The sequence below is a fragment of the Nyctereutes procyonoides genome, unplaced genomic scaffold, assembly GCF_905146905.1.
Source record: "Nyctereutes procyonoides isolate TBG_1078 unplaced genomic scaffold, NYPRO_anot_genome, whole genome shotgun sequence".
Lineage (NCBI taxonomy): Eukaryota > Metazoa > Chordata > Mammalia > Carnivora > Canidae > Nyctereutes > Nyctereutes procyonoides.
This window is the reverse complement of record NW_026575120.1, coordinates 17,531,068-17,544,937: the sequence shown is the minus strand read 5'-3', so window position 1 is coordinate 17,544,937 and position 13,870 is coordinate 17,531,068. Positions and strand designations below refer to the sequence as shown.

The window sequence follows — 13,870 nt, the reverse complement described above, 5'->3', positions numbered from 1 at the left end:
TGCCTCTCTGTGGCTGTGCCTGTGTGTGCGTGTGCATATGCATGAATTTGCACATGAGTATGTGTGACAAAAATCGCTTCTGGAGCATGTTGCCCTCTGTCTGCCCATCCAGGTTACTCCTCGCTGCAGGACGAGCTGCTGTCCCCTGCCTCCCTGCACTACGCGCTTCCCTCTCCGCTGCGTGCAGACCAGTACTGGAACGAGGTGTCGGTCATAGATGCCATCCCCTTGGCGGCCACGGAGCATGACGCCATGCTGGAGATGTCTGACATGCAGGTGTGGTCTGCGGGCCTCACGCCCTCCCTGGTCACTGCTGAGGACTCCTCTCTGGAGTGCAGCAAGGCCGAGGACTCTGATGCCACCGGCCACGAGTGGAAGCCAGAGGGGGTGCTCTCCGAGGAACCCCAGGGCCCCACACTGGGCTCGCTGGACCTTGTGGAGGACGATACAGTGGATTCAGATGCCACAAATGGCCTTATTGATTTGCTTGACCAGGAAGAAGGTCAGAGGTCAGAAGAGAAGCTGCCAGGTCCTAAGAGGCAGGAGGACTCCACAGGTGCAGGGCAGGACTCAGAGAATGAAGTGTCTCTTGTTTCAGGCCAGCAGAGGGTGCAAGCCCACATCACAGAATCCCCCAGCGTGAGTCGGGTGATGGAGCCAAGCCAGGAGAGGTAAGGGCTGGGCTGCTGTGGCAGGATGCTTGTCGTCTTCCTGGGCTTCGGGTGAGATCGTGCCCAACAGGGAGCACAGAGGGAATTCTTAGGTACTGCTGTCCTCCTGCCCCCCTTCCACCGCCTCCTAACTGCCCGGGAGTAAGCAGCTCTGTGTGGTGCTGGCTTGCTCAGGCCTCTGTCCTGTATGGGTGGAGCTGTGATCTGTGAGGGCCAGATGCCCCAGAGGCCCCCGGAGATCCTGTGGCCTGCAGGAGAGAGGCTGGGTGGGGGGTTGGCATAGGGGAGGGCATGAGGAGGGCTTGGTATGGCCGCCTCTCCAAAGTGCAGCTGAGGATAGGTGCTCGGGGCCCCTGTCGCTATTGGGTGCTTATCATTGAAGACCATATTTAGAAACGTAGAAGCACCGGGACCGGGGATGTTATTCGGCCAGTCACACAGCCTGCGTGTGACAGAGCTGATAATGGTGCCCTTCTGCTTTACCCCTTTGAAGGTGTGAGCCTGGTGGGCTTAGTAGGGGCACAACAGAGCTTTCACCTGGGGAGGGACTGGTGATTCTCCCGGGTGGCGCCTGGGCCTGCAGCAGGGCAGCAGTGGGCAGGCAGTTCAGGCAGGAGGGCCTGGGGCAGACATGGAGGGTCTCAGGCCACAGGCCCGACTCACATCCATGGCAGTGGGCCCACCCTGCCCCCGGGGCTGGCGAAGTGTGGAGGACCACCTGGCGTGGCTGGACTGGCGCAGGAACTGAGTCACAGTGGCCCTTCCCCCGAGTCAATCCTAAACCCTCCCTAAAGCACGGAGATAGCCCGTGTGCCCCTGAAGACTGTGCACACCACCATAGCCAGGTGGCTCAGGTCTGGCCAGGACGTGGAAAACCTGTCCTCGTTTCTTTCTTCTTCCCACCCACCTGGCTCCTCGGGCCTGCTCAAAAGCCCAGGATGGCCGGGCCCTTCCCTGGGGTCCACTCAGGGTGGCCCAAATACTGCAGGCAGAGGGAAAAGAAAGCCGTTTACAAAGATGAGACGACAAGGATTTATTTCCTCTCATTTTCCTTTCCCACTCGAATCCTTTGATGAGCAGGGAGAATTGGATGATGGGGCCGTGAGGATTCAGAGTGAAGCAGTGGCATCCCCCGGCGTAGGCCACCACCCCCTCCAGCACCCCACGGCACTGGCCATTGAGCTGCACTGACTGGGCACGTGCTGCGCACACTGCGTGCGAGCTGCCCGCTGCACCACTGTGGGGAACCAGAGGGCCTGGTGCTAGGTCTCGGGATGAACAGTTCGGTTCTCTGACCTTGGCCAGCCCTCCAGTGGGGACAGGTGAATTTCATTCACTCACCCAACAGTAGGTATTGAGTGTGCCCAGCGCCTGTAAAATGTGCCTAGGCGCTGGGAATGTGGCATTGAACACCACAGACAAAGTCTCCACCTGCCAGAAGTTTATGTTCTGGTGGGGAAACAACAGTAAATGAGATACAACCAATGAAATGGAAAGCATTAATAAAAGGGAAAAGTTAGAGGCACCTGGGTGGCTCAGTAGGTTAAGCATCTGACTCAGTTTTGGCTCAGGTCATGATCTCAGGGTCGTGAGGTCAAGCCCCACATCAGGCTCTGTGCTGGGCATAGAGCCTGCTTGGGATTATCTCTCTCCCTTTCTCTCTGCACTGCCCCCCCAAACGGGAAAAGTTAGATGATAGTGCTAAAAAGGAAAATAAAGGAGGGCAGTGGGGAGGTCGTATGTATGTTTGTGGAGAGCAGATGGCCTAAATGAGGGCTAGTGTAGCTGCAGAAGCCTGAAACCATGACATTGGAGTAAAGACCAGAAGGAATTAAGGGGTGAGCCTTGAGAATACAGGAGGGCAGCTCTCTAACAGGAGGCCTGTCCAGTGCAAAGGCTTGCAGTGGGCATAGTCGAGGAACAGTGAGAAGATCACTGATCCCAGCACGGCGATTGAGGGGGGTTATGGGGCTAGACATGGCAGGCCTTGAAGTCCTAGAAAGACGAAAGACTTTGGCATTTACTAGATGGGGCAGGGAACCACCAGAGGGTTTTGAGCAGAGGAATGAGGTGATGTGACACCTACCTTGAGAGCAGCCTGATGTGTCCAGGCCTCGAGGCGGGGAGATTAGCCAGGAGGTGAGCGTTGCTGGTGGTATGGACCAAGATGGGAGCTGTGCTGGTGGCAACAAGTGATTGTGTTCAGGATATATATTTGAAGGTTGAACCGAAAGGGTTGCCGGCAAGTAAGATGTGGAGTGGGAGAGAAAGAAAGAAGTCAGAGTTTACTGGATCCTCGATCTGACCCTTAGAGGGATGGAGATAATGTTTGCTGCAGTGTGGAGGAATGGGTTGGGGACAAAGTCACAGGATTGGACTTGACCGTGCTATCCTGAGACGCCCATTAGATGTCCCCAAAGAAGAGATGTGCAGAGGCAGTCGGGGGGTATACACATCTGTAGGTGAAGGAGGAGATGCTGTGTGTGCACGCCTGGGTGTGATGAGCACACAGATGGGCTGTGAAGCCACAGATTGAACGAGCTCACTTAGGAAGTGGATGTAGGTAAAGAATGAGATCTGGGAACTGAGCCCTGGGGTGCTCCCATGTTCAGAAGCCAGGGAAATTAGGAGAAATCAACAAACAACAACAAGAAGTGGTAGCTGGGGGTGGAGGGGAGAGGGGGTAGCAGAAACCAGTCAAATGTGATGTTTTGGAAGCCATAGAAGAGTGTGCTTCCAGGGGGGTGGCCACTTATTGGATGAGCACTTATTGAATCAGGACTGTGGAGTGCAGGTGGCCTGAAGGGCTGGAGGGGAGGCAGGTGAGGTGATAGGTGTGGAGACCTGGTGACGCCCAGCAGTGTGAGCCAAGTGCTTCAGGAGCCCGGGGTGGAGAGCCATCCGCTTAAAGTGATGGGACCAGTAGTACCGGTAGCCATGGCCCCCTCCACCTGGACGACATGGATGGACCACTGTGCCTCTCTGGACAGGACAAGGAGCCGTATGCAGCACATGCTGGCTGTGTGTGATTTGCTCATGCAGCCCTATTCCTCGGGTGTATAGTACAGGATGGGGGCCAGGGCTCTGAAGCGGGAGGGTGTCTGAGCAGCCAGAGACTGAAGGATAACCAGGTGTCTTTTCTCTGTCCCTGGACCCCAGGCTGCAGGACTGCAATGAGGAAGGCTCCATTGTCTCATACCTGCAAGATGCTGCACAAGGTTTCTGGCAAGAAGAGGTCACCCAAGGCCCACCCTCATTCCAGAGTACGGTCACCACCATCCAAGAGCTGGAGCCCAGTGGGTCTCAGGAGTATAAGAAGGTCCTGGTGTCTGCAAGTGAGCACTTTTGGGAAGAGCAGCCAGAGGCTGAAAGCACCCCGGCTGACAGGGAACGGAGACGACAAAGCCACCTCGAGTGGGTGCAGGAGGCTCAGAGCACTTTCTCCCAGATGGCAGAGGTGAGAGCCTGCACAGAGGCACCTGCTGATGCCCGCACCGGTGCTCGAGGGGCCTGAGGCCGAGGGCAGCCTCTCTTTCAGGCGAGCCCCAGGCAAAGCATGATTCCCTTCTTTAGGAATTGTGGCAGTGACTTCAGTTTCTCTAGAAGTAAGGATACAGAGTCACTGTCTCTGCTGAGACAAGAGAAGAGCTAACATTCTCGGAGCACCTGAGGATCCCAGGCAGGGCCTGTGTGGTTGTCATGCTTATGCTGCCTTGGCTCTCGGCTCTTATTCCCATGTGGCAGCTGAGGGTTGAGCAGCTTGCCCAAGGTCACAGGGTCAGAGATGGGCTTTGGAGTTCCGTCTGGCTGATTCCAAAGCCATGGGTTTTGTTTGTTTTTCTACCGTGTTTTAGGAAGGGTGTAGAGCAGAGAGGCTTGGGCGTTAGGCTAACTCTGGTCCTACCATGGTCTTCGTGGCCACGAAGACCTCCTCTTCTCTTCTCTTCTCTTCTCTTCTCTTCTCTTCTCTTCTCTTCTCTTCTCTTCTCAGCACCTTGGTTTGCTCATTGGTAAATGAGGAGTGAATGGATTATGGCAAGCGTTCGCTGGCTTGGGAATTCTGTAATCCTCTGGGTGGGGCTCAGCACAGGGACCTGGAGAGGTGCCCCACCTCATTCTGACTTAGGTCCCTGCCTCCCTCAGACCTCCCTCCCCACTTTGGGTCTGCCCTGCTCTATTGATTTTATCTATTTGCTTTTACTTCACTCCCCAGTCCTATTCCCATGGACACACATTTTAATGTGTTTGGGTAATTTTTTTGGGGGGGTAATTTTTTTTATTATGAAAAATTGCAAATAAATGCAAAAACGGATGGAATAGCATATTCATTTCTGTGCACACACCACCCAGGCTCTGCGGTTACCCAGTTGTGGCCAATCCTATTTCATCTATACCTACCCCCTCTTCTCTCCCCCATCGTATTTTTTTGGAAACAAATCCCAGGCATCTTACTAAGGTGTGCCTTTTTAATGTATGCGTTCTTTAAGAAACTTGCATCGCTGTCCCATGCCTGTGTATTTTTAGTGCATGCATAAACAACGCGTTCTGCATTTCTTTCTTCTGATTCAGTCCTTACCACTTCCTCAGCTCTTCCTCCCCTGCCTCCTGCTGCTTCCTCTTCTCTCTCCGCCCTGCTGGAAGCCAAGGCCTAGTGGGCACCTGGGGGGGGGGGTGGAGGGGGGGCATGGCTAGGTTAGCGTCACTGCAGTCCTGGGTTATAGGCTGCAAAGAACTGTGAGGAATCTAATAAGGTTTTATTTAGACTACTTCCCGCCAAGTACGTGCCTCTAACAGAACAGGCGGCCAGGTCCATCTTGGTCCCCAGACCACTCCGTGCACTCTTGGCCAGCACACTATTCTTTGGCACTTGTCCTGCTCCTAATAGCAGGCACTTGGCTGAGAGCACAGGTGCTATGAACTGGGTCTGTGCTCCTGATTCCTGGGGATAGACGAGGATTCCAGGGGCCTTCTTATCCACGGCCCCTCTTCAGTCAGCCTCTGGTGAAGGGAGAACTGGGGAGGAAAGAGGAGCACTCCTGGAGCTCACAGGACAAGCTTTCTGGGTCATAGAGTCCAACTGCCTTGTTTATAAGGAAGGAGGCCAAGGGGTCCCAGAGAGGCTGAGGGATTCTCCAGGGTCACTCAGCAAACCAGTGTGAGGGCCAGGAGTGTCTGGATCTCTTGCTTCCCAGTCAGAGCGAGTGAACGTGCAGGGCCACCAGACTAATGCCTTCCAGGTCAGGGTTAAGATGGCATACTTGAGCCAGGGTCTTGATCATCTGACAGGACCTGGGGGGCGATCATGAGGCCCGCTTAAGGCAGGGGTTTGCAGAGCACTTCCGGTGAATCTCTGAAAACACTGATGGAGAGAGAGAGAGATGCCCTATAATTGGGAGCTAGGGAGGCAAGCCCGAAATGTCTATAAGACATTCTTCTCTGAGGCCACAGATGGAAATACCTGAAGTTGGACTCTTCTTGGCTGGGCCCAAATCGAATCCTTGCCAGTGCCCAGCTCCTTTGCATGTGCGATGGGCTTGTATTTCTCTGGGTGCTTCCCTGTCAAAATGCGGCAGAATTGCGGAGTGACAGGAGTTGGAGTCCAACCCTTTGGATTACTCACTCTGACTCTGCGCCTCCACTTCCTTTGAGTCAAGTGGGAAAATCATAGAACCTGCACTTGGCAGGGTTGTCGGGAAGCCTCACCGAGTGGGTATGTGCCGCGCACACACGCCGCACCTGCAGAGCAGTACCCACCGCGAGAGGGCTCCTCCCATGACCCCCGCCGCCCGAGGGCTCGCTCCTGTGACACGTTACTCATGGTGGTGGGAACGCCCACGCCCTAAGCTCCTCTCCAGAGGCGGCACAGAGGCAGTCCAGGGCGTCCCTGGTTCCAGAAGGAAGTGCCCAGATTCCCCAAATCCCCCAACGAGTGAGTTGCAGGGTCACTAGGCTGTGCCCCAGATCTCTGGTCCCCCTGCCATGCGGCCTGTTACTCAGAAGAGGCACAGCCTGATCCGGAAAGTGAGATTCCTGGGGCCCCAAGCTGCCACCGCTGCGTTTGTGAATCAGCTCTGCAAAGGCGAGCCTCAGGCCTGTTGGCCTGCTCCTGGGCACTGACACCCAGCCTGGGAAGAGCCTTTGAGGACAGGCCTTAAATAGACACAGCAGTTGCACACTTACGTTTAGGGCCGCTGTCCCCTGGAAGGGGGTTACCTGCCTAGGGCCCTCGGGCAGAGGGGAACTGGACGGGCTTCCAGGTGGCATCACCACCTGTGCTGGACCCCGCTGAGCTAACGTGGCTAGGCCTGAGCAAATCACTCATCCCCGGGCTATTTTTGAAATAAACCCTGAAGTCTGTCTCCAGGGTATTAGCTGGTCCCATCCCGACGGGTGGGGGTGAACTCCGTTCTAATCACGGCAGTAACGCCCCAGAGAAACACACAAGTGGCCACAGTCTCTGGATGCCTTATTTCCTGGAGTCCCAGAGAGAAAATCTTTCCCTGGGCAGAACTGCTTCTAGTCCACATAGGAGGGCACAGGCCTGGGGCGGGGGCGAGAGGCTGGGATGGGGCGCGTCAGCCACAGAGTGATTTTGAAGAGTGCTCTTGGTGTCCGGGACACGCGCACCTGCCCGCTCCCTTCTAGCCCAGTTGGACAGCCCCAGCTGGTTTGAGGAGCTAAAATTATCGAAGCCTGATGTCACCCAGGCAGGAGGGCAGAGCCTGGGGCGTCTCGGCAGGAGGGCACTGAGTGGGCCATTCCAGTGAGGGGCCGCCCAGTGTCCTGTGGAGAGAGAATGAAAGGGGTTCTTGGGGCACTCGGGAGCCTGAGAGGAGAATGAGAGAGCTGGGGCCTCACAGCAGCTCCTCTAGGCCCCGGAGGAGGTGAGGATGTGGACTTTCATCACCCAGCTTCTGGTCACCCTGGTGCTCCTGGGCTTCTTTCTGGTCAGCTGTCAGAACGTGATGCACATTGTCAAGGGCTCCCTGTGCTTTGTGCTGAAGCACATCCATCAGGAGCTGGACAAGGAGCTGGGGGAGAGCGAGGGCGTGAGTGACGATGAGGAGACCATCTCCACCAGGGTGGTCCGGCGTCGGGTTTTCCTGAAGGTAACAGCCAGGCAGGAGGCAGGAGGCAGGGCTGAGGGCACGGCGGTGTACAGGGGCAGTGGCTGGGGGAAGCAGAGGACCCCGAATCTGAGTCCAGGGCTAGCCACTGCCCTGGAGCCTGAGCAGGTGTGCGGCACTTGCTCCCATGGCTGTGCTGGGGTGGCGTGGGAAACTCGGCTCAGGGACCTGGGAGGCCTGTTCTGGTCCTTCTCATGTCCCCAGCAGCTTTGGGAAGCCTGCAAGGCACACTCGGGGCATTGGTATCTGTGGAAGGGTCTTCCACACTGTAAAGGGCTGTTGAAAGATAAATCAGGTGCTTTGCTTCCTCTCTCAGAGCCTCCCTCTGTAAAACTTGCATAACTGCCTCTGCTCCCTGGTGCTGTTGAGGGATCAGGCACGCAGGGCTCTCGCAAGCTTGGGGCTCAGGCCCCACCACCCCCAGGGGTGCCTCTCACCCTCAGAGCCCTATGGCTGCTGCTACTAGCTGCGTTGGAGTTTCTTGCCGTGCCGGGGATTTGTCCGACAGCAGTGGTTGGCTGTGCTCTTTCATTTCCTCAGCCTCCACCTTATGCCCACTTACCCACTTACTAATCTTGAGTTTTCTCCTTTGCTGCAATTCTAGGGGAATGAGTTTCAGAATATTCCAGGGGAGCAGGTGACAGAGGAACAATTCACAGATGAGCAGGGCAACATCGTCACCAAGAAGGTGGGTGCACAGAGTCCCCCTGAGCTGGGGAGGGGCAGCAGGGCCAGAAGCCAACTGGTGCTGGGCTCACCTTCTTGCTTCTCATGGACGCCCTCATAGAGAGTCAGCAGAACTCAGAAGGGATGGTTCAGGTATGGGGAGTTCTGGGCATCTGGGGTCCAGCAGGACAGTCCTCGTAGCCACTCTACCTGACTGCACCTGAATTCAGCTCCTGCTGTTCTGTTCCAGAAGGACCAGGCTCAATGGAACAACCGAAATCTAGTCCAGTGGTGGCTAGCCCCAGAAACAGCTGTGAAACAGCTGGCTGGTGGTCCCTGAGCTACCACGGGCCTCTGAATACAAAAAGGCTATGGAAATACATTGAGTTGCAGCAGATTTTATTTTAATTTACTAGACCTGACTTTGCCTGCCAAGTATTGGGCACCGTGCTAGGTCTGGGCAGAGGGAGAAGAAGGAGCCTAGGGAGACCACGTATGTGCTCCCACTGTGGTGCTGCTCCCACTAAATTGAAGCAAGATGCCCATCTTTCCTCTTGCAAAGTGTGCTGCACATAGTCAGGAGTGGTGTCTGTGTCTTTACCTCCCAGTCCGAGTATGTGGCAGGCGCAGAGTAGACAGTGTTAGAATATTTGGGTGAGTGAATAAGGGAACCTGATTGTCTGGAATCCCTATAGCTGAAAAGAAGCTCCTCTGCCCTCAGGAGACCTTCCAACAGTATGCAGAGGCAAAAACCTTGATCCTTGGTGAAATGTGCTAACACCCGTCTGCAAAGGCCCTCAGAGGCTGCCCAGAGCTAGTTTTCCACATCATGGAGCGGGGGTGGGAGAGCAGTCCCTGTTCTTGGCCACTGGGGGAAGGGAGCCCTAGACAAAGGCTGCCTCCCCCAATCTCATTGCCACGGACCTGGTCTTCAACTGCTGTCTCAATGGCTTCATGGGCCTTTCGTCCCTTCTTCCTCTTTTCCAGATCATTCGCAAAGTTGTTCGGCAGATAGACTCGTCCGGTGCCGATGACACCCAGGAGCACGAAGAGGTGATTGCTGAGGGACCCCTGGAGGACCCCAGTGAGGTGGACACTGATACTGATTCCTTTATGAAACTCGCCCAGGTACTACGGTGGCTGCAGCCTCTGGGAGGCTCTGTGTGTCAGGGCGCCGGCCCCTCAGCCGGCTGCTCACCTGTGCGCCTGCCCTGGGCATCTACACTGTGCTCCCTCCCTCTGGCATCCCCATTGTAGGGTTTTCAAGGCCCGGCCCCGTACAGTGCCATTCCTTTCGCGCCTATTTCTTGTCTCTCTCTCTGTGTCATCTGTCCTGCATTCTGTCTCTGCTGCTGTCTCTAGGTGGAGCTGAGAGGGAGTAGCCTGCAGCCGGATCTCATAGAGAGCAGGAAGGGGGCTCAAATAGTGAAGCGGGCCAGCCTGAAAAGGGGGAAGCAGTGATCTCTAGCCCTCCCCTCAAATGGCCTCTCTGGAGGTAACTGTCTTTCTGCATCCTCTCTGCATGGCCTGGTCCTCGTGGAGTGGCTGGTGCTGGGAATGGCTGCGCACGTCCTCAGGTCTCCCCTCCTCCAGTGGGCTCTACCACCCCCAGCATGATGCAGGAGGCCCTGTGGTGCTGTGGCCTCGAGGCACAAATTCTGGTTTCCCAACCTACTAACTATATCTCTGAGTGTTGATTTACTCCTCTTCAAGGAAACAGTCAACAATTTCTGCTGCTTGACTTCTCCGGGAGTGCAAAAATACAAATTTGAGAAAATGCTTTGATGAGTGAAAGCAGTCAATAAATCTCAGTGGTGATACTGTCCTGAAAGCCAAGCAATGGGGTTGGAGGAGGGGGGAGGGGCCTGGTAGAGCACTGTAGAGTCCGTCTAGGCTGAGCCATTTCAACGCAACTGCCCAGAGAGCTCCAACAGTGACAGACTTGGAACAGCATTGTCTCTTGAACCTAGAACCCTTCGAGAAGCCTGATGACCCCAAGGCACCAATTCTCCTTGGTGTTTCTGGAGACACATGGCCCTGTTGCTTTCTAGGAAAGGGTGAAGTGAACAGGCCCACGGGGTGGATGGCATTCTCCCAGCAAGTTAGGAGGGTTGTCAGGGCCTGGTGCCAGCCGTGGGGGCTGCATGGCCGAGAAGCAGATGTGCAGTGATTGCAATGAGGAGGGCCATGAAGATGCAGCAGCCGAGGCTCTCCAGCAGGCCCCCCGCAGTGCTGGGGGCTGCAGCGGCCAGCTCTGACCTCCATCCTCCCTGAGGGATCCTGTACTGAGCTGCCCCGAGGCCATTCACTGCGCCCAGCTCGGGGCAGCTCAGTACAGGATGCGTCGGGGTGGGAGTCAGCAGGAAGCAAGGAAGCCTGGCAGCCCCAGCACAGCACTCACCAGGTTCTTGCCCATCCAACCCCCCTTTGCCCCGCCCCCGCCCCAGGGCCTGGCTCCGGGCCAGGAGGAAAGTGGCTCTGGCTTTCTGCATTCAGCAAAAAGCAGGGCCCCTGCCTCCCAAGCCACCAGAAGTGCTGGCTCTGGGCTTCCCAACATACCTCCGCACTTGGGCAAAAAAAGGACTGCGGATCCAGTTATAGGATAAAATTAGACCTGACTCTTCAGCAGCTTAAGGAGGTCACCGTGTTAACCCCAGCACTGCCAGGGGTCCCATCGGGCTGCTGGTTTAGGAGATAGCCGGGATGCATCCTGGACAGAATCCAAAGGTGCCAGTAATTTGGAGAAGCAGGGAGTGGAAGGAAAACTGCACTCTTCTGACTCATTTTTCTTATGGCAGCAGCAGCTATTTCTACCTCTGTTGGCTCGGGTTCCTTCTACTAATGTTCCTGAACAGGAGGGAGTCAGCCAGGAGCCAGGCTGGGAGGCAGGGAGGGAGGAGCCCAGTTTTTTTTTTTTTTTTAATTTTCTATAGATGATCCGCAAGGTGGCTGAAACCCCCAAAGGAGACACGGTTCTAGAGCACTGAGCACAGGCGTGGGGAACACTGATGGCTGGGCTTCGGCACAGTGCTAGGGCCCCTGCCAGGAAGAGGCAGGGCACCGTGCAATGGGGACAGTGATGAGGGAGCCAGTGTGGAAGCAGGCTCCAGCCCACGTCCTACAGGGCCTGGTGGGCAGCCTGCAGTGCTCCACCCTCCCAACCAGACATGCACCCAGTGTACGCAGTGAAGGCCTGATGGCTCTCATGTCCTCAGGACTTCCTACCACCCACCTGCAAGCCCATACAGTCAACCGTCAGTATTCACGGGTCCCACACTTGCCAATTTGCCTACCAGCTAGAATGTACTTTAACCCCGAAATCCACACTCACGGTGCTTTCATGCTCATTCACAGGCATACACACCATGGTGAGAAATTTGAGTCGCCCCTGAGCCGGCTCCCAGCTGAGGGCAAACAAGGTGGCAGTCTGCCCCCTGGCTTGAGCTCGCAGGCCATCGCAAATGCCCTTTTTATAGTCTGTTTGGTGCCATTTTTTTTTTTTTTTTTTGCATTTTTGTGCTTTTTGCTGGTTTTGCTGTTTAAAATGGCTTCTCGTGCCATGGTGCTGTCTGGTGTTCCTCAGGGCAAGAAGGCTGTGGGGTGCCCCATGGGGACAAATATGTGTGTTAGATAAGACTTACCAGCATGAGTTAGAGGGGTCAAGGACTCAACAATGAATTTGATAAGGTGTCTTTATAGGGAAACACACATAAACATTCATTCATTGTCTGACAAACATGTAGTAAACAGAGGCTCACAAGACCCTAACTGGGCCTTTTCCTTGAGAACAATGGTTCAGTGTTGGCTAATTCAGCTTCCCTGGCAATGTTATCGAACACGACCCCTGCGCATGGTGAGAATTTACTGTGTTTCAGAGAGACCCAAAGCTGGGGCTTTGGAGTCTAGAGCCGAGGCCTGGCTCCTCCTATTTCCAAGGTTGTGTTGTCTTGCACTAGTCATTGCACTGCCCTGAGCTTCTGTCCCCTCGAGGGAGAGCACAGATAGTCCCTTCCACTTCAGTAGAGAGGTTTAGAAATAGTCATGGTAATGGACAAACGGTGGTGAGGAGGCGGGACAGCTGTGTTCAGTGCAGAGGAGACTATAGTGTGACCCGGGGCTGGTCACCGGCCTCACTGCGCCTCTGGTTCCTTAACCACGAAATCGCAGGGAGGCCGCTTCTCCCTTGAGGGCTGGTTATGATGACAGAGGAGGTACATTTGAGAAAGGCTGGAGAACTTGTTAAGTTCTCACCCACTGTTTCTCAAAGTGTCACCCACCCACCTCCTGTGTCACCAGCCCCCCAGGGTCAGGTTCAAATGCAGATTCCTGCTCCTTGCCCCTGACCGACTGAATCAAAATTCTGGAACTCAGAATTCCACAGCAAGCTCCTCGAGCGATTTTTATGTGTTTTGAAGAGTGAGTTCTCCGGACCAATTTTGATTTTCCTTCCAATCCTCCTAGAGCTGATGTTGTAGACTTGATATTTAAAAAGTGGGCCAAAAGGAACGATGGTCAGAAGTTTGTTCAGAGAAGACAGGATGCCCCCGTCCCAGGGGAGGAATGACTAGACCCCCTCACCCATCTGATTGCCCCCAGTCATCCCCACCTTGGGAAGGACTCTGTATCCAAGGCCTGGCAAATCGGGGAATGGTGCTTCCTGGTGGTGTTGAAGGAGCCACACAATTGCTGTTTAGTCAAGGCCTGACCACTGGAGACAGTAGCAGCTGCTGGGTTTTGCTTGGTGCCCCAAGGATGTAGGTCGGAGACTTCAGGCATGAGCTATGCCAGTGCGCCGGTGGAGAGCGGCATCGGCGGGCTCCGTGCGATCCCGGGCAGGTGCTGGGTCTTGGCATTCCTCTGTGTGTCCGTGGGCCGGCTTCTGGGACGTTCAGGAAGCTGTGGCCCCACAAGGCTGCTGCTTTTTTCTTGTTTTCCTTTTTAAGAGACTCTTTGTGAGCTCCGACGATGGGATGTTTTAGTGAGTTTCAAAGTTAAGCAATTGGTAATCTCGTTGGGAAGGGGCAGTGAGGCAAGGGGTGATGTTTTATGTTGCTGTTTTAAGTTACAGGCCACCCTCCTTCCCAGACCATCGCAGGGGCACGAATCTGGGCCGAGGGCCAGGGGAGAGGGCCACAAGCACAGGGTAGGGCAGGAATAAGAGGGACCACACAGAGAGATGGGATGGGACCAGGCCCTGAGCGGCACGGCCACTAGAGTGGGCAGGGGCTGGTCTCCCCGCTTGTTACAGTGTGAGCCCTTTCTCCCAGGACACCCAGGACAAGAGCTGCAGGGCGGTGGAAGGGTCCAGGTCACAGCCAGGAGACTTGCCTTCCAGTCCTACCCCTGCCACTGCTGGGGCCTCCCCCTAGACGTGTAACCAAAGTGGTTACCGTACAATAATTGCTA

The 13,870-nt window shown here is 55.4% G+C and overlaps 1 protein-coding gene across 6 annotated transcripts in view; it reads left to right on the top strand.

Moving 5' to 3' along the window:
• ANK1 (ankyrin 1) overlaps nt 1-13,870 on the top strand; it is a 213,279-nt gene that overhangs the window by 196,489 nt on the left and 2,920 nt on the right. For 2 of the 6 annotated variants that reach the window (XM_055334921.1, XM_055334922.1), the window contains exons 39-43: nt 113-671; nt 3,831-4,128; nt 8,403-8,486; nt 9,452-9,592; nt 9,827-9,959. In XM_055334921.1, the coding sequence (XP_055190896.1) occupies nt 113-671; nt 3,831-4,128; nt 8,403-8,486; nt 9,452-9,592; nt 9,827-9,925 (1,181 nt within the window). In that variant the 3' untranslated portion in view covers nt 9,926-9,959. Of the gene's footprint in view, nt 1-112; nt 672-3,830; nt 4,129-7,395; nt 7,781-8,402; nt 8,487-9,451; nt 9,593-9,826; nt 9,960-13,870 lie in introns of those variants that run through there. The other 4 variants (XM_055334923.1, XM_055334924.1, XM_055334926.1 and 1 more) reach the window with 4 other exon arrangements.